The following is a 25,004-nucleotide window of genomic DNA, read 5'->3' on the forward strand; positions in this document are numbered from 1 at the left end:
TTTTGTGGCGAATGAAAAGAAGGAAAAGTACAAAACATCAGTGTGCAATTTACAGGCTTCTTTGTGGCCTTGTTCCCTTTGTACAAAACAAAGCAAAAGAATAACACATCATTCCCATCGTAGGCGAGAGGAACGTAAAAATGTGAAATAGCTCTCAAAAGTGATTTCTCCCAGCACTTTTGGAATCTTTAGAAAAAGCCATTGATTTAGTCACGATTGACTCAGCAGGAAGTAACTCAGCCTTTTCTTCCAACGCTCGCTAGCTGAAGGGAAGGTAAATTAATCACCAAATGCAGACTCTATGTTACAAAGGCGACATTTAATCACTGATCATTTTTACTGAACGTTTTCATGCTCTCCCAAGCCTGCATTATGAATGGATGGATGGATGCTTGCCCCCGAAATAACTTCTTGAACTAACTTTTGTTTCCTCTCATGCAAAAGAACATTTGTTCTATTTCAAAATGAAAATACCAAGAAAAATGTGTAATTCCTCTGCGGGAAATGAACATTTGGCTTCACATCTGCACCGCATCGGATATTAAAGCATTAAAATCACTCAAGTGACAAAGTGGCTGTTTAATCACTGTTTAGACAAATTGCAAGCAATCAATTCAAAAGTTGTTTTTTTGTTCTTCATCAAAGCAAGAACGAGTCCTATCGACGTGATAGGTTAGCAGAGGTAATTGCCTATTGATTTGAAAAGGACATCTACTCTGAGACCACTGCGACCGAGTAGATGAGGTCAAAGGTAACGTCGGCCGTTCGAGGGCCCGACGCGCTTGCGTGCTCCATTAAGTTGAACTTTGTGGAGATTTGTTGCGGCAGATATGGAATGTTCTCCAGATGACCGCGGACAGCCGCTGAAAATCAAAAGTACAGCCAAAGGAAGATGTGACATGACTGCAAAGGTAAAATAATGGCGGGTGACGGCCAGTGGAGTCATGTGAGGGTTTAAATCAATGACCATGAGTCAGCAGAGGCCAACTAAGGGCGAGATAATGTTTCATTCACTCTGCTGATTTGTGTTTGCGTCTAAATCACTGATGCTAGAATGTGACCGTCCCCTGATTCGGGTGAAGGTAACAGGGGGAGTGAATAATTTTTTTTTTGGTAGGCTCTTTCACTGCAGATTGCCTTCAAAGTGTCACAATCAAGCCTGGAGCTTCATCTAAGGCCTATAACAAGTCCACTCATCAAGACGTTTGACTTTGTCTTGTCTGTTTATTGCCATCCTTGTATGTATTTGGGATTCGAGAAGGACACAGTAATGCGATGCATTCAAGGCCAGATGATATCTCGGCATCATTTGAGAGGAAGCCCCTTTCGCTAGTTGGTGTTAGCAAGGTCAGCGTAGCGGCGGCGCCGGCGGGGGCGAGGTAATTCATTCATTCCCTGAGATGCAACAGGCTTGTAACAAGCCGGCAGCGGAGGAAAGAATCCAAGGCTGTCCGACAAATGAAGACAGACATCGGTGCTTTTCGTGAATGGGAGGGCCTCCGTTTCCACACATCCTCGCCAAAAAGTTGTTGAAAACTGTACTATGGTGCTTAGAAATTTGCCAGTGAGATGCAGTTACAAAACATAATTTGAAATTCTCAAATGTGATGACGGGAAACAAAGACGACAGTAGATATATTCCAAAAAATGAACACGCACAAATGTTAGGGATCAACCCCCCCCCCCCCTCGCCGTCATGGACGATAAACTTTGGTAGCGTGTCGTCCCTGATGCACGTGCAGTTTCACGCTCACAGACCTTGAAAATATCCCGACACCTGCTGCCTGACAATCAAGCTGTTGACAAAATCATTTTTAATTTGATTACACTCCAGCTCTTCATAGCCAAGCGATGACATTCTCTATCTCACTCGTGTGTGCGCGTCATAACATGGAGTGGCAGCGTCGGCATCGCCATCGACACCCACAACACATCCCATCATTTAACACCCACCGTGTTTGCCTCCACCCTCGTTCGACATCCTCCAAAATCTGATGAGGTCTCTGAAATCTAAAGCTTGAGAGCCGAGCTTCGGCTGGGCTTACGACAACTTCATGAAATATTCAATTCCAAGTTGCGCGTCTTCCACGAGCGCCCTGACCCCGGTGTTAAATATCTGAAGAGCACCGAAGCACGGTAGGTCCTACCTGCTCTGGCTGCTGAGCGCCTTTGGCCGGCCCGATGCCGTCTTTGGCAGAAGTCATGGGCGCAAAAGAAGAATGGAGGGGAGGAAGGGACCAGCGTGCGGCTTCCGTCCGTCCGCTGCTGACAGGTGCGGAATAATGAAGACTACACAGATACGGAGCGAGAGAGGCAGGCCGGCTCGAGCGATGGGGAGGGGAGGGGGAGGAGGTGGCGAGCAAGCCGGAGTGTTCAAGGATATCTGGTGATTTGCTAAAATAATGACGACCATGGGCGCACACGGCAGCTGATGCGATGCCATGTGGGAGGGAGGGAGGGAGGGAGGGAGCTTTACCTCTGCAGCACAATCAATGGGCTCTTCTCACCCAACACACACACACACACACACACACACACACACCTAATTACTTTCTCTATATGTGAGAGCATGCGAATGGATCTGGGAGGAAATGTCAGAGGAGACTAAATAGACAGGAGATGATTACTGTTAGTGCTATTTTATGCAATGGAATAAAACAAGGTTTTTTATTTGTGGGAGTTTTTTTGTGGGGGGAGTGGCTCAAAGTTTTTGGGGTGAGTGGGAAAAGGTTTTTTATTATCAATGTTAATTTTGGCTCATATGGCATCTCTTTTTACCCCTTACCTTGTGGGCTTTGTACAAATGATACCAATTCATTTCACCTCACATCTTAAAAAGATATGTTTTTTGGTGTGAGTGTGGTCATGTTTTGGGGGGAAATGTGAGCTTAATTTTATGTGATTAAAGACTTTGTTGTGAGTGAGACAGATTTTTTTGTTTTTAGGTGGGTATGAAATTTATTTGTGCATGAGAAATTTTTTTTATGGAGTAAGTGGTTTCTTGGTGTGAAGAATTATTTTGTATTTTTAGTGAGTGTGTACATTTTGTGCAGGTGAAAGGTGAGACTGGAAGATTTCTGGGCCGTGAGTAAAAGATTCTTAGGTGAGTTTTTATTCCGTGTCAGGTAATTGTAAGCATTTTCTGGCTGACAGTGAGAGCTTTGTTGCTGCAGGTAAGGTTTTTTTTTTTTTTTGGAGAGTGGGAGTTATTTTTTTTTGTAAGCAGAACAACATGCTTTGCCACTACTGAGTGTAGTGCAGACAATGGAAGCATCATTTTGTCTAACCTGGCAACCGTTACTAAGGGGAGGGGGGGGTTAGCGAAAGGTCACTTAGTTGTTCTTTTATGTTCAGAGGCCTGATCGCTATCGTTGGAAAATATTCAGATATGATCACACGCTGGCTTTCCATTCCAAATTGCTGTGTCAGGACTATTTATTTATTTTCTCATGAATTTGTCACACGTCCGCTTCAATCTGCAAACTCCATCTGACGGCTCTAAATGAGCTTGTCGGCGTGGGTCAACTCCCCCTCACGATTTCAGACCATTACCGAGCCGACCGAGACAAGAATCGGTGCAACAAAAACAAAATCCTTCCAGGTATCGCCGACGGAGAGATCTCGCCGTTCCTAACCCAATTCCCAGTGACAGTAAAAGGCAGAATTTGCATATTATCAGTGGAGAAAAGAATGAGATTGGCTGTGTTGTGTTTGCTTGTAAAACAAAGCGAAGCTGCCTGCCGCTGCTGCAAGCCTGCTTCTCAAGAGCCACTCTTTACTGTCCTCCCACATACGGCGGAAATAGTTGCTACCGCTGCTACTAACAAAACATTGTTAGCGCCGAAGCGCTATCTTCTCCGCGTGTCTGTCACGTCACTCCATGCACACGCAAGGCCTTCTTGTTAGCACAGCCTATTTGCACACACATGCACGCACACACAAACACACACAGGAAGAATAGAAGCAGGGCACAGCCGCTGGCCTTTCAAAGCAATCGTCTGCGGGGTGAGATGGAACCAAGCAAGATTGTGGAGGAGAGGCAGCGGCAAGCGGAACGCAGCACGGAAAAGATTCCCTCGTTACGCCAATGCCCATTAGCGCCATTAGTGCTCTCAGAAGGGGCATCATTAGATGATTTTTTTTTTTTTTTTTTTAAACACGGCGAGGAAATGATTCATTCATTTGTGAAAGCCTAAGTGCAGCATCAATTCTATAGTTCATTACGAAGTCATTGAAAGAGGATATAAATACATAAAAATCACAACAGCTCGACAAGGCTGAACACCATCAGGATTGTGAAGCCGATCATCGATCGGCAAGTTAAAAAAAAAAAAAAACGACAACCAATCACTGAGATGGTCCAATCAATCAACCAAATGATGACAATACAACTAATTTTGCATCTGCCAAGCCCATCTAATCTTGACTTTTTTAGAGGTCATGAATATTGAATTTAAAAAATAAAATGGCCCAGCCAAGGGTCTCTTTGAGTTAAGTTAGCTGGGGTAGAAACTACAATTTAAAGTCTTTAAGCTTGCGATACAATGCATGTTTTTCCAATGTGGCAACCCACAAAAGAGAGGCCCATGCAGTCTCCACGCAGGAGGGCCAGCGCCTGGATTCCAACCCCCAACCCAACAACTGGTTGATGGATGTGCAAACAAACAAAAACAGCTTTCAGTATGATGCAGTGCCCTACTAAAACACGAATACTTCTACATGCTGAGACAGATAAGACAAAAAAAAGACGAGACAATATCACAAACTGCATGCTTGCCCCCTCTAGTGGCCACTCACGGACCTACATCATTCTTCATTCCATCCTGCCACTCATGTCTGACTGATGGGGAAAATGATCGTCGCAGACGAGAGGAGCCGACAAAGACCAGAACACAGATCGTTATCGGTTAAACCCAATAAGGCCTGACGGGAAGTCTGCTGTTTTATTCTGACCGCACGTGTTCTCGTGTTAATGCGGCCATGTTGTTGTGTCAGGCCCTTGTCTGCATTTTCAGATCAGATGATGTTTTCTCCCAGGCACACTCAAGTCACATTCACCGAGACTTTTCTCATCCATCAACGGCCTGCAGATTTGGAAATCAGCCGTTTGTGTTGGCCAGCTGCTCGATTCCAGCGGCCCCTGTCCCGTGCCCCTGCTGTCGGTCCTGCACCTGCACTCGCACCATTTAACATGGATGGATTCTCTTGCTCTGCGGAACTGCCGCTGTAAATCACGGCGTATAAAAGGTTTCAACCGGACACATCGGATGGCTGGTGTACTTGAAAGTCAAAATGTGTCTCAGTTAGGCGAAAAGCGAAACCCAGGCTAACCGCCTTATTTGCGGTATCGAAACTCGTGGAAACGGCTGATAACAATCACCGATACTTAAGGCAAATCAAGTTTGACATGCAGTCAGTCTTCCTCAGCGACACGGGTATTGCATACCACTTACTGTCAGAATCTGATATATCTCCAACAGTTTTTCAATTTCAAAATGTAGTTTTAGTCGGGCTCGTCTGCTCTCCAAGATTTAAAGTCCTGCTTTGTGAAAGACAAAGTATTACTTTGGCTTTAATGTGCTTTAAAGTGAGCAAAGTGATCTATTTAATCCTGCGTAAACAAACTTGCCAGATGTTTGTTGTGATAATTCACCTTTCCCTTTGTCACAAACGCAAAAGAATATCTCTCGTTGGATGCTTCCATTAAATTGTCTTCCTTGATTGCGGCGGGCTGGCTATCAGTCAAGAAATAAAGCCCCGCAGATGGAACATAAAATCAATGATAAGGCAGTAAAGTTGCTCATTAGGTGAAGCACGAACGCCCTCTTAAAAAACACAGAGCTGCCCTTAGTCAGCATACTGCACATTCACCCACTTGCAGATCCATCTACTGCATTAGAAGCTTCATACGAGGGAATAAAAGAGGTCTCAATGTGTATTTCATATCCGCCATTGAAGAAGGAATTAATAGCAATCTACATTAGCATTACATTATATTACATTAGCAGGACGGGATCATTAATTACATTCAAGGTTGGGATAATTAATAATTCAGGACTATTCTATTCCTCTGAAAGCCACCAGGGCGTGATGAAAAGAAAATGCCTGGAAAAGGATGTGAACCGACGCTGCTCCGTTCAGCTGGGACTGAAAAGCTTTCCGTCATCAAGCGACTCTTCATCTCCAAGGACTCGCGCTGCCGACGGAGGCCTCGGCGCCGAGAGCGTCTTTAATTACTACTGCTCGCTCGCTCGCTCTCATCATAAGCGTTTAATACGCGCGACGTATACGGCCGCACTCAAACGACTCAACAATAGGGACTGCGTGTTGTATGCGGTCGCCAAATGGAATTGATTTTCAAGCCGCTAAGCTAAAAACAATGTGAAAGCACCCAACGTGCATTTTAGTAACCAAGATCATTATGATGCAAGCAGAATGCACATAATTGCAATTGGCTACTTCTGGATTCACTTACTTACCGTATTTTCCGGACTATAAGGCGCACCTAATTTTCTCAAAAGTGCGCCTTATAGTCCGGTGCGCCTTATATATGGACCAAATTCCTAAATTTAAACTGACCGGAAGCATTGTGTCATGAAATCAATCATAAGTGGCCCGCTGAAGACTATGAATCAAAAATACTATGGATCATTATTTTGTGATTATAAAGTAATTTGTTGCATCTGAAGTTGAAATAAAAATGATAAAATGCAGAATGATTTGATTTGGATTAAAAATCTGACATGATGCATTAATGGTGCGCCTTATAGTCCGGTGCGCCTTATATAAGGACAAAGTTTTAAAATGGGCCATTAATTGAAGGTGCGCCTTATAGTCCGGTGCGCCTTATAGTCAGGAAAATACGGTACTTATTTATTCATTCATTCATAGAAATCATTCGCATCAATATTAGTGGAGCGCCCTCTTGTGGCGTCATGGTGCCAAGGAACTTTGTTGAAGCAGGTAGAGGAGCTTCATGTCGTGCTTTGTCTTCAGCAATTATTAATCATTTCAGTGACTCATATTTTCACAACCCAACTAAGTTTTATGTGACTTTGAAGGAAAATATAGAAAGAATCAAAGAAGCTTTGATCAGTTTCCGCTGATACTAATCTCTGAGTTGCTCGGGTCCACACGGCGGCGCAGGGAGCGAAGCATGAAATATGCATTGGCTTTGACATACGGCTTACAAAACTGCATCGGCATCTCCTGCGAGACTGACGCGGCGCTGACAGCGCACAAGTCTGATAGTGCTGGCTATCTTCTGGCCTAATCCACTTACTCCAACACCACCCGCCCGCCCACCTCTGCTGATAAGAATGTTTGGGTTTTAGATACTGCAACCTGTGCAGGAGTATGGGCTGAGATTGACAGACAAAATGCAAAATTTCATGTCCTCCGCGTGATTTCTATCTGGCTACAAAAAAAAAAAATTACTTTAGTTGTACTCTGCAGAATTGCTGGAAGTCTTTTTTTCATGCACTTAATGAAAGTACGGTCAATGAGCGAAGCCCTCGTGTTGTTTGTTAAAAAGACTTTCAAATGAATTTTCGTACCGATGTCCCTAAGAACACTCGGTTCATTCGATCACTTTTTGATGAGGGCGGGGCTTATTAAATATGCATCCATCTAAAAAAGCTAACAATGCACGACAGGAATGCTGAGGCACTCTGTGCACTACAGTGCAGACAGTGCTTAACCACAGACTTCAAGTAAAGTCCATTAAGGTGTTTTTTTTTTTTTTTTTCCTGCGCAGTCAGTCCATCCGTGTTTTTGCCTCATCTTACCGCATGAGTCAAGTAAGGTAATGAGGAGAAAACGTTCATAAAAGATACTTTCCATTCAAGCGCACAGCAACAACTCAAAGAAATTGAGTGAGAAACAGCCGCTATAAAAGTCTAATGATATTTAATCACACGCAGTTACTTTTGACTATATTTGTCACAATGACGGACAATGATTTTACAAGTCTATTACACAACAATGACTGTCAACTCAAGTGTTTATAATTTTGTCACTACTTCAAAACGAACGAACAACGTGGGGGGGGGGGAACAGGGGGTCTTCAAGTGTTGAAAACAGCTCGACAATGGGTCACTCGAGAAGCAACACGCGGGATGGAGTTGAAAACAAGTCATTCAAGCACTCACCTTCCATATTTTCTCCACTCGGGACAATTTTCGGCCGTTCATTTTGCCGGAGTGGCTGAGTGAGAGCGTCGCAACAAGACGGAGAGCGAGTGGACGAGTGATGAGGATGCAAAGAGTGAGCGAGCAAGTGAGAGAGCGAGAGAGAAAGCGATGAAGAATAACGACCTGGTGGTAGAAAAAAAAAAAATGACACACCTCAGCCCTGAGTGAGAATCATCTCCGTCATCACTTCTTTGGAATTATCGATACACATTATCGGATCGGAGTGATGGAAACAGACATGAGGTTGGGTTCATTTAAAAACAGGCTACAAAGTAGAGTCAGACATGACTACTCCTGATTTCCAAGCCAGTCAAGTCAGAAGTTGGGCCAAGTGAGTCAAAGGTCAAGTGGCACAATCTTGCTCAGTCACAAGAGATTTGCACATTAGCATTCTGATGGTCCCAATCAGGCCTCCGTAGGATCAATTCATATTGAATGCCACCATATTGAAGTTTGAAGGAATATGTGGTAAGACTGCACAAACTGTTTGACATGCCTCAGTTTTGGTGAGCCAAGGAGTTAACCCCCCCTCCGATAAGAAAAGCTCAGCTTAATTTGTCCTAAGTGGATGAGACACCTTGCGACTAATTGGGGCACCCATTAGAGGAAATAATCTATTTGAAGATAGGGCTAGCGTATAGAATTCCAATTACCCAAGTTGCATTCTAATTACAGGGTTACCTCATTCTTGGACTGACAAAAATCCATCCGTGGATTTTCTATTGCGCGTTCGAAAAATGAAGAGAATTTTAAGAAACAGCTCTCAGTTGGAAATCGACGTCGGATAGCGTTTAGGCCTCGCCGGCAGGCAGGCCCGGATTGCATAACACACAAAGGTCATCCACGGACAGCTGTCGACCGACTTAACGAATAAGCAGCTAAAGCGTCATTCTTCCGGGTCAGCGTCAAAATGGAATCCAGCGAGGCTAACTTTGTCGGAGGCATTCCGGCAAAGTGGCATCAAACTAAATCTCCATTCTAATGATGCAGCCAGCAATACGTGTCGCCGGTGAACATCAATCAGCGCGATTGAGCTTTGTCGAGGGGAATGCTTTGACAAGCTGCCAGCTCCGGAGAAGTCGCTTGCTCAATAGTGCGATGCCCCCCCCCCCCCCCCCCCCCCACTGCACCTCCCTCCGTGCGTTTCTACACCCAAGAATGATGATGATCAACTCCCAACATCGATGTGAGCGTCACACGCTCGACTTCATCTCGCGCCAGCCATTCACTCTCGGCTCAGGGAAAAGCAATCTTTCGAAATCTCACACGGAATCCTCATTGAGCCTGGAAATGATGACGATGATGTGCCGGGAGCGCACAGAAGGGTGCAAACTGAGTCGTGACAAACGAGTAGAAAAAGCAAACAAATAGCAGCAGGTGTGCATCCAACATGGTTTTCACTTTTAAAAGGCTTCTTTGTTATGACTGACTTTTTTTTTTTTTTTTGGGTGCGCAAAATAAAACCTATTCTACAAAGCTTCTTCGCTGATAAACATTCATCATATGCTCCCTCACATTTTCACTAAACGTTGCATCCCCAAGGAATTTAAGACGACCTTGTCCACTTCAAGTGTGTGCGTGTGTTTCTGTATTTTTTTGTGTGCGTCAGAGCCGTGTCGTCGCTGGATCATGGCGGAGTCGATAAGAAAATGCGCCCGTGTGACACAACAGATTAGTGGTGCCTGATCTCAGCCAAGAAAAAGACAGCGAGAAGACTCGGGAGGAACGGCTGTTGGCTTCTGCCGCTCTAATTCTTGCTGACAAAAAAAAATCCCCTGCACCGGCTTTAAAGTTCCACTTTCATTATTAATAATTATTCTCCAGATGGCTGTCTTTGAGGAGGAAGGAAGGAATGTTCTTTTAAACACAATGTTTACGCCTTCAAGGGAATAAAAGATGAGAATTCCATTTTAAGCAGAGGCAGCAAAGGGAATGCTTGAGCGCATTTCCTCAAAAACAAAAAATTCTCTTCTCAGAAGTCGATTTTGGCATCCGGTTGCTGAAATGTGCATCAAGAAACGTCGTGACGGCCTCTAACGACGCAATATCACTTATTCTTCACCTAAAAAAGGGAAGAGTAATTGTAATCGGCAATCAGCAAATGAGGATGATGTTGCCCTCTGGGTGAGGCACTGTCATAACAGCAGATGCTTGCTCGCCTTAGCAAAAAAAAAAAAAAAAAAGACTCCATTGTAAAAAAAAAAAAAAAAAAAAAAAAAAAAAAACACTAATTGGTCAATTGGTTACTGTGCACGGTTTTAAAATTGCATCATGTTTTTTGAAGAGATGGCAGAGTTAGGAGGGTTTTTTTTCCTTGGGGAGCTGTGCAAGGATATCTCAGAGGACTGCAATAATAATAAGTAATAATAATAATAATAATGATATACTTGGTTTAAAAACAAAACATCTTACAGCTGGTAAATAATTCAATCTCCTGTGATGGGCAATTTCAGGATGTAAACACAAATACAAATTCTTGTGAATTAAGAATACCTTTTTTTTTTAACTACATGAATAATTTAGCACAATACAGATTGCATGGATCTGAAGATGATGTCAAATGACACCTTCGGATGAACTTCAGTATGCTTTATTTTCAGCTCTGATTAATATTCACTGTCATGGGGGATCATACAGGAAGGAGGCAGACACCACAAGTGACAGCGCTGAAAAACGTGGCTTTAGCATTAATGGCAGGGGGCCTGGGTGACCTGTTGCTATGCCCCGTGGGAACAGAGGAAGGGAGGTGGATCGATAGCGACTCATTCTGTCCACCTTGACACACAGGCGCTGTCACCAGCCGTCGGATTGATCATTTGTCTTGGAAATATGCCGTCAGGCTGGGCGGACGGTAGGCAGCCTGCAACGCCAGCCTTACGTCATCTCCAGATGGCAGCCACAACTACCGGGGTGTGTCTGCGTGTGTTCTTTTGTGTGTCCCTGTGAGTGTGTTGCCATCTCTCAGCCTCGCTCCCTCCACCTTTGCAGCCATGGCAACGTGGAGGAACATAAGGGGCGGGGCTTGTCAGCGACCAACTTGGATGTCCTTTTAAGCACCTTAATAGATGTTCATCTCCTGCTAACAGCGGTGGGCCGGATTTTCAATTCAAGTCATTTTCCGCACTGCTTTGAAATGTGAAGATAGTGCCATTCGCCTTCTTTTCAGACAAAACAAATGTCAGCAAGCCCGCCGGCCGGCACACAGCGGGCATAGCCTGGTAAAGGCTTGAGCAATTCATCAAATTCAATTCCAGGAGAATGCAATTTTCAAATTGCAAAGCCAGCAATTTGGGGGATAACAAAAAAACTGATTTATTTCCCTCAATTGTGCCAAAATTCCCACCTCACGCTTTTAATTTACATCCCGGCAGAGTGGAATCGTTCGATTCTGATGCCCTTTGAGCCGCACGATTTGTAATACAACCAACAACAACACTCTCCAGAGCCCAAACAGGCGTCAGGGGAGACATCACCCAGCACGTTGTCGAGCTCTTCTCAACAAGCAGCAGGCTTGATCTTTTGTAGTTGTTGTTTTTATCGAGGCCAACGTGCATATAATGTGCCACCTGAAGACACGGAATGCTTGAGTTGTTCCGTCTCAACTCCCAAATCCTCACAGGAGGAGACATTGAGCAGCCGCGGGATTTGACAGTAAAAGGTAACAAGCAGCGTGAAATCTAAGCAAAGTTCAATTGGAGGATGGCAGTTGATGGCCTCCGGCCATGAGAAGATAACCTGAAAGATGTCGAGAGCGCAACAAACTATTTGGCTGCCAGATGAAAAGCAGCATAAACTCGCCTTCTTAAATCTTGCTCTAGTCTAGGAAAAGACGGCACCTCGTCACACTTGCAGAATATCTGAAATCACAATTAGGAGCTTTAAGAGAGGCCTGGAGGGATGAAGCTATCCTTCCTGACAGCTGAGCTGTCATACACCCAAATACGCGTCTGCTGTCACTGCTTTGGAGGGATACTGTAGTTGTAATATCCCCGTTCACCACTAGATGGCAGACATGACAGAGTTGTTGATTTAATGGTGTCTGGTCACACACGTATAGAATATTTATCAGCCTTATGGGGATATTTTATAGGATTTATTTTATTTTTTTCACTGAAACACAAATTCTGGTCATTTGTGTGCCAGGCCGATCCCAATCGCTCACAAATAGCGATGGCCGACTATAGTAAATAAGTTGTTTAAATAGATTGGGTACTCTGGTTCATCTTTGAATTTAAGTTTAAGTCGACTAGTCGGTGTCAGCAATTTTTTTTTTACCTTAGCAACACTGAGCAACCTTTGCCTCATCACATGCCCAGTCGTCATGGTAACGCACCTGCGGCGCCAAAGCCTTCGACTTGGACCACAATGTGATCAATGAATGTTAATTGTGCGCTAATGTTTTCCCCCTTCCGTGTGTACTTTGAGACGTGGAAGTTATTCTATTAAGCCACCTCGGAACTGTTTTAAATCATCAAAAAACATACTTCACATGTTATCAATATGTTAAAGAAAACAGCAACTGAAATGTTTGTAAGTGTAGAGCACAGCCCTGTCGCATCCCCGCTATTTGAATGTCACCATGTTCCACCTTTCCGCACACAACAATCAATCACATGCAGGCTTGCTATTTCCGGGGAAAGAGAAAAGAACTGCCGCTGAGACCCCCCCCCTCCCCCCTCGGCTCTGTGACGCCAATCAGCTGCCCAACACGCTACGCACACTTAATCAATGAATGCTGTAACACAAAGACCTAAAAGCAGGTTTAAAAACATGCAGGTGTTCAAATCAGGCTCGGCAAACAAACAGCAAACTTTGAGCACAGGATGCGATCTGGGTTTTTATGGGTCACCGAGTGGGTTCAAGCAATTTCATGCTCTAGCACGACTCCATTTAGGGGGCAAAGGTGAACTCAAGGTTAACGCGGCTTCGCCAAACAGCGCAACCAACACTGAGGTCAATTGTTGGGATTTCTTTGCAATGACGCGCCTCATTAAACAGGCGCTGCAGGAAGCCGACCGACGCGGTGTTGACGGCCAGCACCGGCTCGCTGCCAGACATCAATAATGCAGAGGAATATCTGCGCCTTGGCGGCCATTTTGAGGATGAATCAGGAGAACGGCTAAGGAGCCCGGCCCATCAAGAGCTCTTTCCATGATCTTGATGCAACCTGTTGGCGCCAAGGAATCAAAGCCACTACTTGCTTGGATTTGTTTTTTTTCCATTCAAGAAGGAGAAGATGCTTATAAAATGCGGGGGTGAGACTACAGTCAGATTAGCACAATAATCATCTGCAAGCTCACAGAAAGGCTCAAGTTCACAACACTGAGCTCACATTCAGAAGTGGAGAAGAGATTTTCAATTTTCCACAATGATGCAACATCACATCATTTGTCTTCCATCAGCACGCAGGATTTTGAAACCATTACAGTCCATTTATCGTCTTGTGGGTCAGGTCACCGATGGAGATTTATAAGCCTGCGCTGCTGCTGCTTCTCTTTCACGGGCCACTTGGAACAAATGAATTAGTCATCTAACACATGCAGGTCAGTGTGACTGTTTGCTCATTGCTGTTAATGAATTAAAGCATGCCAGCAAAAGGCATTAACTATGCAAAGCTGTCATACTGCCAAAGGAAGCAGACTTGGTTAACCCTTTGTTGCCTTGAAACAGAAATAGAGAACAGTGTTGTCTTATCCAGGTTCAAATACAAGCAGCAAGCTAAGCTGTGACGTGACCTAAATCTTAGCACAAGACCATTTAAGGTGGGGCCGATGGGGATTTTGGAAGGAAAAGAAAAAAACGCAGAAGAACTCTCGCTTAAAGCTCCAAAACATTTAACCTGACATCCAATGAAGGTAATATTGTTTTTAAAAAAAACAACAACTATACAGTAGATCCATCCACTAATCAATGCCAAGATGGTTTGTATAATAAAAAAAAACTTTTACACGAAAATGTTGTGATTGAATTGTCGGGGGGGGGGGGGGGGGGTGATGGTGCCGAGGTTCTACTGACAAACAAGCATTCACAATTCAAAAATCACAATTTGAATTCGTGGGAGGAAAAAGCCAGGAGAGAAGCATCGATTCGAACCCAGAACATTTGGCTGTGAAGCAGATGTGGGAAAATTAGATTACCTGCTCTTTATGCCTCCACACGCACATTTGGCAAAAGAACAAGTTCAATTAAGCACAGCCATGTGTTGCATTGTTGCATCGTGGCTTTTCAACTGCAATCGCCCCAGAGAGGGAGGAAAAAGCTGCCTGCAAAAGCAGCCTGCCAAAACTGTCAGCATGCATCTCTGCAAACACTACCACTCAAAAGTCGTGAAGAAATAAAATAGAATGAAAACTCGCAAATTCTCAATAGCAAGAATAAATAGCCCGCAACGCGAGTCTGAAGTACGCTCGCTCACTCACAGAGCCCGACTTGTAAGTTCCATCAAATCTTACATCCTCGTCGTCCCGCGTGCATTTCCTGCGGCACTGGATATGCAGCAGCCTCGCATCCAGCGGGGGCTGGGTCCCGGGGGTCTTGCTCTCCTCGTCCACCGGCTGGGCGCCGAGCAGGCGGCTGGCCTCGGGTGGCTGCGGGAAGGAATTGGCGGTGTTGATCTTGCCGGAGAATCTCTGGTACAAGGAAGCCATGATGCGAGCGAGGGCACAACAGAGCGCTCGATTCCCGCGGCACCGTTATGTGTGTGCAATCTCGACTCTTCTCTTCAGCTTTTGTCCAAGAGGCTGCGCGTCCTCATCCTCGTCTGCATGCACACCACGTTGCTTTTCTCCCCTCCCCTCCCCTTCCGCGTCCACGATGTCATTTGCCAGGCAGGCAGGCAAGAGACGGGAGCGGAGGCGCCCACTTTGCAATCACATCAACGTTTTCTCCGTGGTCATCACAATGAAGATGTCGAGCTCACGCAAGGACGCACGCACAGAGGCTGCCTGCGTGACGCGTGTCAAGTGGTCCGCAATGAAGCAGCGACCACGCAGAGCGCCTTCCCTCAAATCATCTTCGTTTAAAAAATAAATCACTGATTGCATTTTGTTTCATGGTGGTATTATATTGTCAACCAACTATTTGCTTGCGTGGTCCCCAAACGGAACTTGAGTGCCTCTCTGTAGCACTCTGCTTTAAGGACACGCTCCCCACGCTTCCATCCATAAAGATCTTCATTTGTACAAAGGCTAGAAAGTGTAGGGGAACGCTTTGTTGGCACAAACTGGAGCTCCCGCTTATCGGGCTGATCTCTTCCTCTCTGAACATCTGCACTTTTCCATCTCGTGTCTCCCGGCTGAAGTCATTTGGAGTCCACGAGCGAATGTATCTCACACACTCCATTGCAGATGATTTCACGGCTGGCGGAGCAGCTCCAATTCCGACGAGGACTACGACTTCAAATCTGTCGTTCTGCCGAGCACGTGTTGGAGCTATCTCGATGCGTCTGTGCAAAATGGGTCATTTTCACAGGAGCCGTGGTGGTTCAAAGCCGGGATATATCGTAACGTCTCGCAGAACCTCCTGCTGAGTCTCGCTGCTCACCATCCTCATTCATCTGTCATAAAGACGGTGTGCAAAAGTTGGAAGATTCTTTCAAAAGTTGGACATCATTTTCTGGATTGCTTTCCCACAAAGGCTCTTATGGCTCCCCGTCGTCATCTGTCTCACCACTTAATAAATGATTTTCCTGGGTCGGCACGCTCTCGGGAAATACTGTTGGAGTACCCATGGAAGCGTCACAGATAGATGGTGGCACAGAGGTTCAACTTTACAAGCCAGCGCATTGAAAAAGGGCGGTTTGCGCCATTGTGGGCGTGAACACGACTGCATTTGTCACTAATCAAAGCGGCTCCTCTCATTCCCTTTAAATGTGACGCACTCACATCGCGAATGGAGGTATAGGAAGCAGTGTGGGGACAGATAACGTAAGTAGGTTCCCTCAAGAAATAAAGCTTGCAAAAATAGAGCCCACAATTTGAGATTCTTTATAAAACCCAAACGACAGCTCCAAAGTAAAAAGTTCCGAGGTAAAAACTTTTTCCGACACACTGCGGCAACCTGATTTACTTTTGTTATTGGCACGTTAGCAACCGAGCGACGAGACAATTTAGTTAGCTGAAGAGGCACAGATGTTGTTGTACACAAGAAGCACCGGAGGGAAATCACTTCCCTCGACGACGGATGACACGGAACAAGTTTGCTTGCTTGGAAAACTTGTGAACACATATATCTCGACACCTCCACTGGAATGACAATTTTAGCCAATTTCATTGCTTTAGCCAAACAAGCAGGTGTCTTCCTCTCACAGCACACCTCCGCAAAGGAATGAGGGGGGCGTTATATGTAAGAAGCAGAAACGTGTGTGTGTGGGGGTTCTTCTCGCTTCGGGTGCTTCTGACACCTCTCCTCTTCCTTGCCCTTGGTCCCACCCTGCCTCGAAGCCTCCCCCCAGGCTCGCTCTCATGAAGACTTTACTCCATTGGATAACTCAATTAGAGACTTGCAAGTAGAACACATGGGCGTTTACAGTCCCAAACGATAAATGTGAGCTGGAAACAAACATTCATCGGAAAAGCGATGCCAATGTGACCAACGCATTTATACTTTCCAATGGATTTGGACAGGCACTGTTTTGGACGACTGCTTCACATCTGTCTTCCCTTCCAAACTTTAGAATAGTATTTTTAGTGCTGACATTAAGTTTACATCCAGAACTATGAAATAGTGGCCAATGTTTGCTTTATTTTTTTGGGGTCCTTTAAATGAAGTCATGCAGTGGTGACACAAAGGTAAAATAAAGTTCATCTTTGCATGGGCTCCGCAGGAGACAAGCTTCTATCAGCGAGACTAATTGCTCTACAGCAAGTGAAGAGCGGAATAAAAAAAAAAAAAAAAAAAGGCCTTTGAGTTGAAACCAGGCGTCGCGCTTGTAACGGCAACCAGGCAGCCCGTACAATTAACAGGCTGATTTTGTCCCATGACATTTCCCCGCGGTCCTTTAAACAAAGCCCACTAACACGAGGTTTTTGTCACATTTTACCACCCTGACAAATACTTGCGTGATTACCAGCGCCGATAGCTCACAGGAAGTCAGCAAGTATAATTAGTACAAAAGGTCACTATTGCCACACATGCCGTTTCTGCCTGATGGGAAAGTCATGATGCACAATGAGCCTTGAATTTTGTTCCCTACTTATCTGCAGCGATTCTCGGCTTGATCGTGTTCTAATTTCCCCCATTTGTCGCCTGCTGATTTCGCACCAAAAAAAAAAAAAGATGTGTTGAATGAACATGTTATGAAAATGAGTTGCTCAAAAAGTATCAACGGCGCATATGCAGTGATTGTATTATTCAACACAATTATGTTTTCTCGAGGTGAGATCAATAAGTGATTTTTTTGGAGGAGTTGACAAGAACCAATCAGAACAGTTTGTGACTGGCAAAAAAAATTCAACCAATTTACGACCCTGCCAAATATGCTTATTTATACTAACATAATGAAGTCAAAAGAATTTTAGACGTTCCACCGTGCTCTGTTTGCAATTGAGCTGAACTAAAAAATGAAAGATGATTTTTCAAAAGCCACAATTGGAATAATGCATGAGACAATCATGAATAGTGTTTCAGACGTGCATTGGTTCCACTGTCGGACTCCACTTTCCGTCCCCCACGGTGCCACTAAAACCTTTCAGTGTCCTTCTTGCGGCTCTGAGCCCGTCCTTCACACCGCGGTGCCACGTCCCTTGCCGAAACGACGGCCCGAAGTGTTCTCCGCCAGCACATCTCCCCTGCGGGGGCCAAAGTTCCCCCGCCTTGCTGCACTTGGTATGCGTCTCGGCCCGCCGAAGCAGCTCCGCTTTGAGGCCAAGGTGGAGCGAACGTGTCCAAGACAAGCTTGAGAAATAAAAAAAAAAAGCCGTCACAGCCGTAAGCGGCGTTACGTGCAGTTATGAGATACGGCTTTTATCTGTCGCTGTGTTTAGCGCAGGCGGGGCGCTTTCAGCTAACGTGTCACAGGTGGCAGCTACGGACAAAGCCCAGCCAGACCAGAGGGGGATTCTCGGCGACTCGCCTCCCCATTGCAGGAAAAAATGCTTCCCATCTACAGGAGAGGCCTCCCCAGAGAGGCCAAGAGTGGCAGTTAGCGCAGACAAATGACCCATGTCTCCAGTGGTTGGCGGTCCCTTCCGAGCGGGCTCACCCTCCCGTGTGTCCAAATTTCATTTGAGTGAACAATGTGCTATTGTGTGCCACAGCTTTATCGCTCTAAGTACGCTCATTGGCAAGAATAAACAGATGCTATCAAGCCGTGCATGCATTGAATATAGTGTGGGTTTGTAGGCGGGTGTGCACATATCAGGAAATTGAAAGTCATTTTGCAGGCGCTAATGAGAATGCCGAGCAGCAATACAAACATTTTAAACAGGCCATTCAATGGCGGGGTGGTGAAAAACACACAGCTTGCTACATGAATACACAATGTATTTCCAAAGACTTTTCTTCCATCCTGGCTGCATACAAATTGTGTTGTCCAAAAGTTTATCTGTTCACTTTGACTTTTTAGCTGGCTTCAAGTGGCGTCATGAAACACTGTCCTTTTACTAGCTCGTATACCGATAGCTACGCCGCTGGAGAGCGTGAGCACCCGCCGAGTGTGAATTAAACAAATGAATATTGTGTTATCTGCCTGAAATCCTGTCCTTCTAAATTTGGGCACCGCAATTCAGTTCGTTTACATCACAAAACTAAAAGGTGTTACCATGTTTGTGAGGATTAGCATGCTAACAGCATTACCGGGGTTAGCTTCTGTTACTTGGATGTTTGGTTGTCAACATAAGCCTATAGCCCGAGATCTTTTATCGTGATGCTTGCATCGAGGTAAATGAACTCAAAACATGAGGTAACCACGAGGCCACCGAATAAATCAACGTGCCTTAACAAATGAATAGTTCTCAGTGTTGATCAATGGCAATAAATAATATTGCCTCAGATGCTGCAAAAATGACATCACCAATATCCATGAAACTTTACTGAGGCTAATTGAACTGATGAGGAAATACAACAAAAAGGTGAGAAGACAGCAACCTCTGATGTTCTTAAAGAACATTACAGCAGTACAAAACAGCATAAAATATCTTTTGATTCGAAAGTATTTAGCCCGCTAGCGCTTATAGGCTCAGATTTCCTGGGCATGAGCTACCGGGGGACAAACATAAAAGTTAAACTCCCACATCTCGTCTAGTTTGCAAAATGTGCGCCACATTTGTATGATGACGGGGAAGAGAATCCACTTGGGGAACATTTCCACAGCAACGCATCAAGAAAGGCGTCATCACAGCAGAGGCGGTGACAACATCTTATAAAAGCAACAAAACCTGCACCATAGCAGCTCACCATCTAACATCTAAGCTCTGCACAATCATGTCTGTCACTCCAAATATCCTCTTTTTTGCCCTCTAAAAAAGGACAAAGGCTTCCAGCTCCCTCATATTTGATTCCTCTGTGAATTCGACTAAACTTTAATAAGCTCGATTTGAAAGCCAACATTGTGGTTGCAGTGTCGCAGATGACTAATGGCTCTGTTTGCAAGCCTCCAGCAGAGGGCAAAATAACACAACGATCGGATGCATCTAAACAGGCACTAAACAAGAGAAGGTGGCATTTCTGAACAAAAACTACCTAAATGAACTCTACTTGGCCATATGACAGCAAAGGGTGTGAAATTAAAGTCAGCCGGGAGAGTCTTCTGCATAGGAGTGAGGATAAGAGGTAGAAAATTGATTGATGGATTTTTGTTTTTTACGCATACCTGAGTATGAACTCAGGATAACTCGGAGGAAGGCATGAAGTCAAAGCAATTTGTAGGCCGACGTGCCCTGGGGATGCAGACGGGTTTGCGATGATTTAACTTCAACAAAGAGAAGAGCTTCATGCGCCGACGCATTTTCTTTTCTTTCTTTATTGAAGCCAACAATTGACATGTCTGAGTAATTCAAGTGAACTTTGGGTCTTTCTTGCAAGCGGCATTGTGGGAGTGCTATTACTGGGTCATGACGACATGAAAGAAAAGAATGCAGTTCATATTTTTCCACTTAGGGGCGAAATCTGTTCATCTTGAATCGGCATTACACAATCTTGCAGATGCACACAAGCAACATTTGTGACAACTTGATCAATTAGGACAAAGATGTAAGGATAGCTCATTAGCGATACATTTAATTGGATATCCACAAAGCTCCAATTTGAAAAAATTTTTCCACCTCATCCAGCCATCCATTTTCTATATGGACATTCGTCATTCATCACGAGGGCCACAAGGTCCACCCTGGACTGGCAACAAACAAAGACAAACTGGACACTTTTGATAAAATTGTGTGACACAATATGGTTTCGTCAGAGGGTCACGTTGACTTGATTCATTTTATGCTCACGAGGTATTGCAACGAGTACAATAACACAAGGAGAACTTCTATTGTGAATTTTGTCCAAATCTAGAAAATGTAAAAGCCAGGGCAGAGGAGAAATGTCAAGGAAACTAGCAAAACTGATCCACATGAGGACAACATGACACGAGAGTAGCAACTTGCAAATTTCATGTGCTTTAACGAGTGACAAAAAACAAGACCTTACCTTTTCCCCCTTGAGTGACGTCCGGCGGTAGTTGCTCGCACCCGCAGACGAGTTCATCTTCCCGCAGGGTGTGTAAGTGAACAACCGAAGGCAACTTGTCCCCTTGCACGTTGTCTGCAAGCGCAGTAGGAGTGTTACGGTTCCGTCTTCTGCAATCACACTCACTTGGTCCGGCTGAATGGATGCGCTTGTGCCTTCTTCGAAGTGGATGCAAGTTGTAAACGCCGCAATGGGATTCGATGAAATGCTGCACACCTGTAGCACTCGATATCGCTTCTGCAGATTCTCAACGTGCTCCTGCTGTTCCTCCTCTCTCTTGCTCGCTCGCTCGCTCTCCCTCGCTCTCTCTTTTTGTATAACCACTGCGGACTGGCTCGAGAAATTTCATTGAATTTGGGAGTTGGAAACAGTCACTATTGCTCTGTGGGGCTTTAGTTATACTTGAAAACAAAACGCATCCGACGCTGGTGCTACAACAGCACCGCAAAGTAGGCTAAAAGTAATATTTTGTTGATCTTCATTGCTTTTTGATTCATTTTCGATTGAATTTTTCAATTAATAATTCAATTAATACCTTTAAAAAGGCATTTTGCGACTTGGCGTCGACTGAAAATCACAGACATCACAGTTGCTCAGAGCACAGCGAAGTACCAATTAGGACTTACCTGTTTTCCTTTTCATGCCAAGAACGGGTCCTTTACTAACTGATCAATTGAGGGGGAATCTCAAATTTTGCAATATTGTTTTTTTGCAAATAAAAAGATATTAACATTCAAGATAGCCAGCCTTAATCTTTTTCAAAGCAGAAGGAAAAATTATCTTTAACACGCCTCACACCATGATAATCCCTCAGAAACACTTTTGTTACTTTGATGGCAAAGAAGAGCAAATGTTTAGATTTGGCCAGACTGGCACTACTATATGTGTGTACTCAGCTGTACTGTAGTTTCTCTTCTCAAGCTTTACGGCGATCTGGTTTGAAACTGTCACCTTGCTGGCTCCGCAGTGGGCCATAATGACACACAGTAAAACCTGGATGCAATAGCAGAGCCACAGGGAGCAAAGAAGCCAAGCACAGCAAATGCTAATGATGGGAGAGGAGGGACTTTTTTTGTATTAGTTCTGTAACTAATTAGAGAGAGGAAATGGAGCAAAGTTTTCTTCTGACAAAAAAAAATATTGCTATAGTGAAGATTTGGGGAGCCCTGGAATTATTATTGCAATTATTAAAGTCCAGCTATGACAAAATCTGAAGTCTGTGGAGAAGCGGAAAAACACATTTTCCATGGATTTCTTATGTGGGTTAGCACAGTGGAATAGTGGTGATCACATCTGCCTCACAGATGAGAGGTTTTGCTTTTGAAACCCGAGTTTGCATGTTCTCTCGCCATGCCGTCCAGGTGGTAGCCTTCTCTGCCTCTCGCCAAAAGCCAGCCAGGATGGGCTCCAGCTCCCCTGCTATCGTAATGAGGACAAGCAAAATAAAAAATGGATATCCCCAGAGGAAATAGTGTACAAAATATATTTTAGTATGATGAGCAGAGGGTTGGCCATACACTATAAAGCAACACAATTCACACCACACCCTCTCAATACAGATAGTAAAGATGAAAAACATATTTTTGTGTGTGTGCTGGACCGAGGTAGCATCCAAACATTTGTTCACGTAACACAAATGACATTTTGATTTTTTGCGCATTGTGGGCAGCACAACAGCGAACAGCATGAAAGCATTGCGCCTTTCCGATGCGACCATCAGCACCATGGACAGCGGCCAAGCTCTCTGCCGGCGTACACGGAAGAGCGAGCAAGAAGCTTAAGAGCCACATGCATGGGGCCAATTACATTTGTGCTATGGTGGTGGCACGGAGGCTCAAGTTGAGAAAATGAAAAGTTAGTGCACATTATGAAGCTAAGCCAGGGAGGCTGGCCAGATGAGACTCTGCGGGGGCCGAGTCCTGAGGGTGCTTTATCAAGTTCTTTCTTTGGACATGCTTTTCTGCCCACTGATTTAAATGAGGACAACCTCCACAGACAGCTTCCGAGAATTATTATGCTTCAGCATGGGCAAGATACCCGGGTATCGACATCAAGGTATCGGTACTCGTGACGGACACCGATACCGGTATGAGCCACTCTCTCTTTTACGATCAGCAAAAAATGTGTTGATAAAAAATATGTATTTTATGAAAACATATATCTTCTCACAATGATAAGGGAAAATGCCAAATTAGGAAATCCAAAATGATCTGTTATTCTTTCATTGGAAAATCTAAAGCATCAAAAGTCCTAGATGTATAAGCGACTACTACTCAAGCGTTAAGTTTTCTATATGTTATCAGTCTAAAAAAAGATACTGTAGCAGATGCTGCCCACCACAAAAGATGTTGTGTTACAAGGTTCCCGTCATCAATAAAGTATTTTCTATCATATGGATGTGAGATGTAAAGACCCGGCTGCAAGCGCAGATCTTCTTTCAGGCGTCGTGGTTAAAGCGTGTTCTCGAGATAGTGCTGAATCAGCGCAGCAACTGTCATACGATACTTTGTGTCTTTTTGGACATATAATGTACAGAGGTCATGTGTTCATGAGAAGTAAAAAAACACTAACCACATTACAGTCAGACTGAAAATGAGATTGTTGGATTTGCATTCGGCTCATTTATTCCTCCTCCATCATGCAGCAAAAAAAAAAAAAAAGAATAAATAATGGGCTTCCTGCAGATTTTCCAATTCCCCTCCTGGATGTCCTTTGCATGACAATACCGAGAACAAAAGGCCTCAGACCTCTGCTAAGAATGCACAATCCCAAAGGTGGTTGTTCACATATCACAGCAAGATGTTCCTTTTGACGGAGGTGTGGATTGTGGAAGCAGGTAGCTTCAAAAAATCACAAAGGTTGAGAAACGTAGCATCTTTAAAAGCATCTCTGTGGAAATATATAGCTGGGGGAACGGCCAACTAAATAAAGACGCCGTCCCTAGCAATCATTTTCTCTCGCTTTGCCTTCTCTGCACAGGTGCCAGCAAGCAGGAAGACGAGCCGCTGGCCATTCCGTGGCTGGCTAACAACCATTTACACTGTCTGATTTTGTAAAAGCCACTTTAGAGTGCCCTCCCACCCACCTTCCCTGAGAATAAATGTAATGGGAAGCGCAACCATCATAAAGCCAGATGTGCAGCAAAGGTTTGTCTACATTATGTCGCATCCACAGTCAAATATGCCCCATTTACAAAACGAGGCAAACAACCTTGAGGCGCTTTTGCGTTGAGTAATTACAATGACGAGCTTTCTCGCAGCACAGTGCGCAATAACAATGGCGCACAAATGTTTCCAAAATGGCCGATAGACCCGGTTTGCTTCGAGTCGTCCGCCACTCCAGCACCTATCACAAAAGTACATGAACCTTTTTGTTTTTCCACTTTATTTAAAAGTGCCTCAGTCTGTCGCTTATCATCAATTTTCATTTTATTTGAACAAAGCTCCACCAGCGTAAATGGCAATGCAAACAAATGTAGGTCCTTTTTGTACTAGTGCCAAAATCGTAAGTTGTTTTCATGTGAGCGCACGCTTGAATCGCTCCATCTGCCAGCCTGAGTGTCTCTGAAGGTAATTTTTTTTTTTTTTTTTTTTACCATAGCAACCATAAATGGCCGCTAACAGCTAAACCTCCACTCAGATCCACACAATCACCTTCATGCACCATTCTCATGGCCAGATCATAGGGGGAAATGACATGGAAAGTTTCTCATGATGACGAAAATACCCTTCACAAACGTGAGCAGGTCTATCAGCTGGAAAAACAAAAAACAAAAAAACAACAACTATTCATCATCAGAGTCTTTTGTCTCGGCGTGCTTTGTTATTTTGACAAAGACAGTAGAACTATTCATCATGCTAAATGGAGGGAGACGCCGCATACGTCCATATTTTGGATGTACAGTCTTGAAGCGCTCCGAGCTACAGTCGACGCCGCCGGCCAGATTCATTTTGAGCCACAGTCGAAGCTGCCGTCCGGATTCATTGGCTCGGAAACGACAATGATTTATGGCGCGTGATTTATGGGGATTCTTAAGTTGGGCAAAACGAGCTCGTCTCGCATGCATGAGTGTGCTGTGTAAACTCATTTGAAAGTAAAACTTTGTTGTGAGGGAAGGGACATCTCGACCAATATGTGAACTTT

At 44.5% G+C, this 25,004-nt stretch overlaps 1 protein-coding gene across 10 annotated transcripts in view; it reads right to left on the reverse strand.

The window, feature by feature from the left end:
- dpp6b (dipeptidyl-peptidase 6b) overlaps positions 1-21,121 on the reverse strand; it is a 35,275-nt gene extending 14,154 nt beyond the window's left edge. For 2 of the 10 annotated variants that reach the window (XM_088396133.1, XM_088396134.1), the window contains exon 1: positions 14,645-15,121. In XM_088396133.1, the coding sequence (XP_088252259.1) occupies positions 14,645-14,839 (195 nt within the window). In that variant the 5' untranslated portion in view covers positions 14,840-15,121. Of the gene's footprint in view, positions 1-2,147; positions 2,412-14,644; positions 15,122-20,822 lie in introns of those variants that run through there. The other 8 variants (XM_088396139.1, XM_088396135.1, XM_088396138.1 and 5 more) reach the window with 8 other exon arrangements.
- Between the last annotated feature and the right edge of the window lie 3,883 nt (positions 21,122-25,004).

The sequence above is a fragment of the Syngnathus floridae genome, chromosome 14 (genome assembly GCF_059516105.1).
Source record: "Syngnathus floridae isolate MCC-2025c chromosome 14, RoL_Sflo_1.0, whole genome shotgun sequence".
Lineage (NCBI taxonomy): Eukaryota > Metazoa > Chordata > Actinopteri > Syngnathiformes > Syngnathidae > Syngnathus > Syngnathus floridae.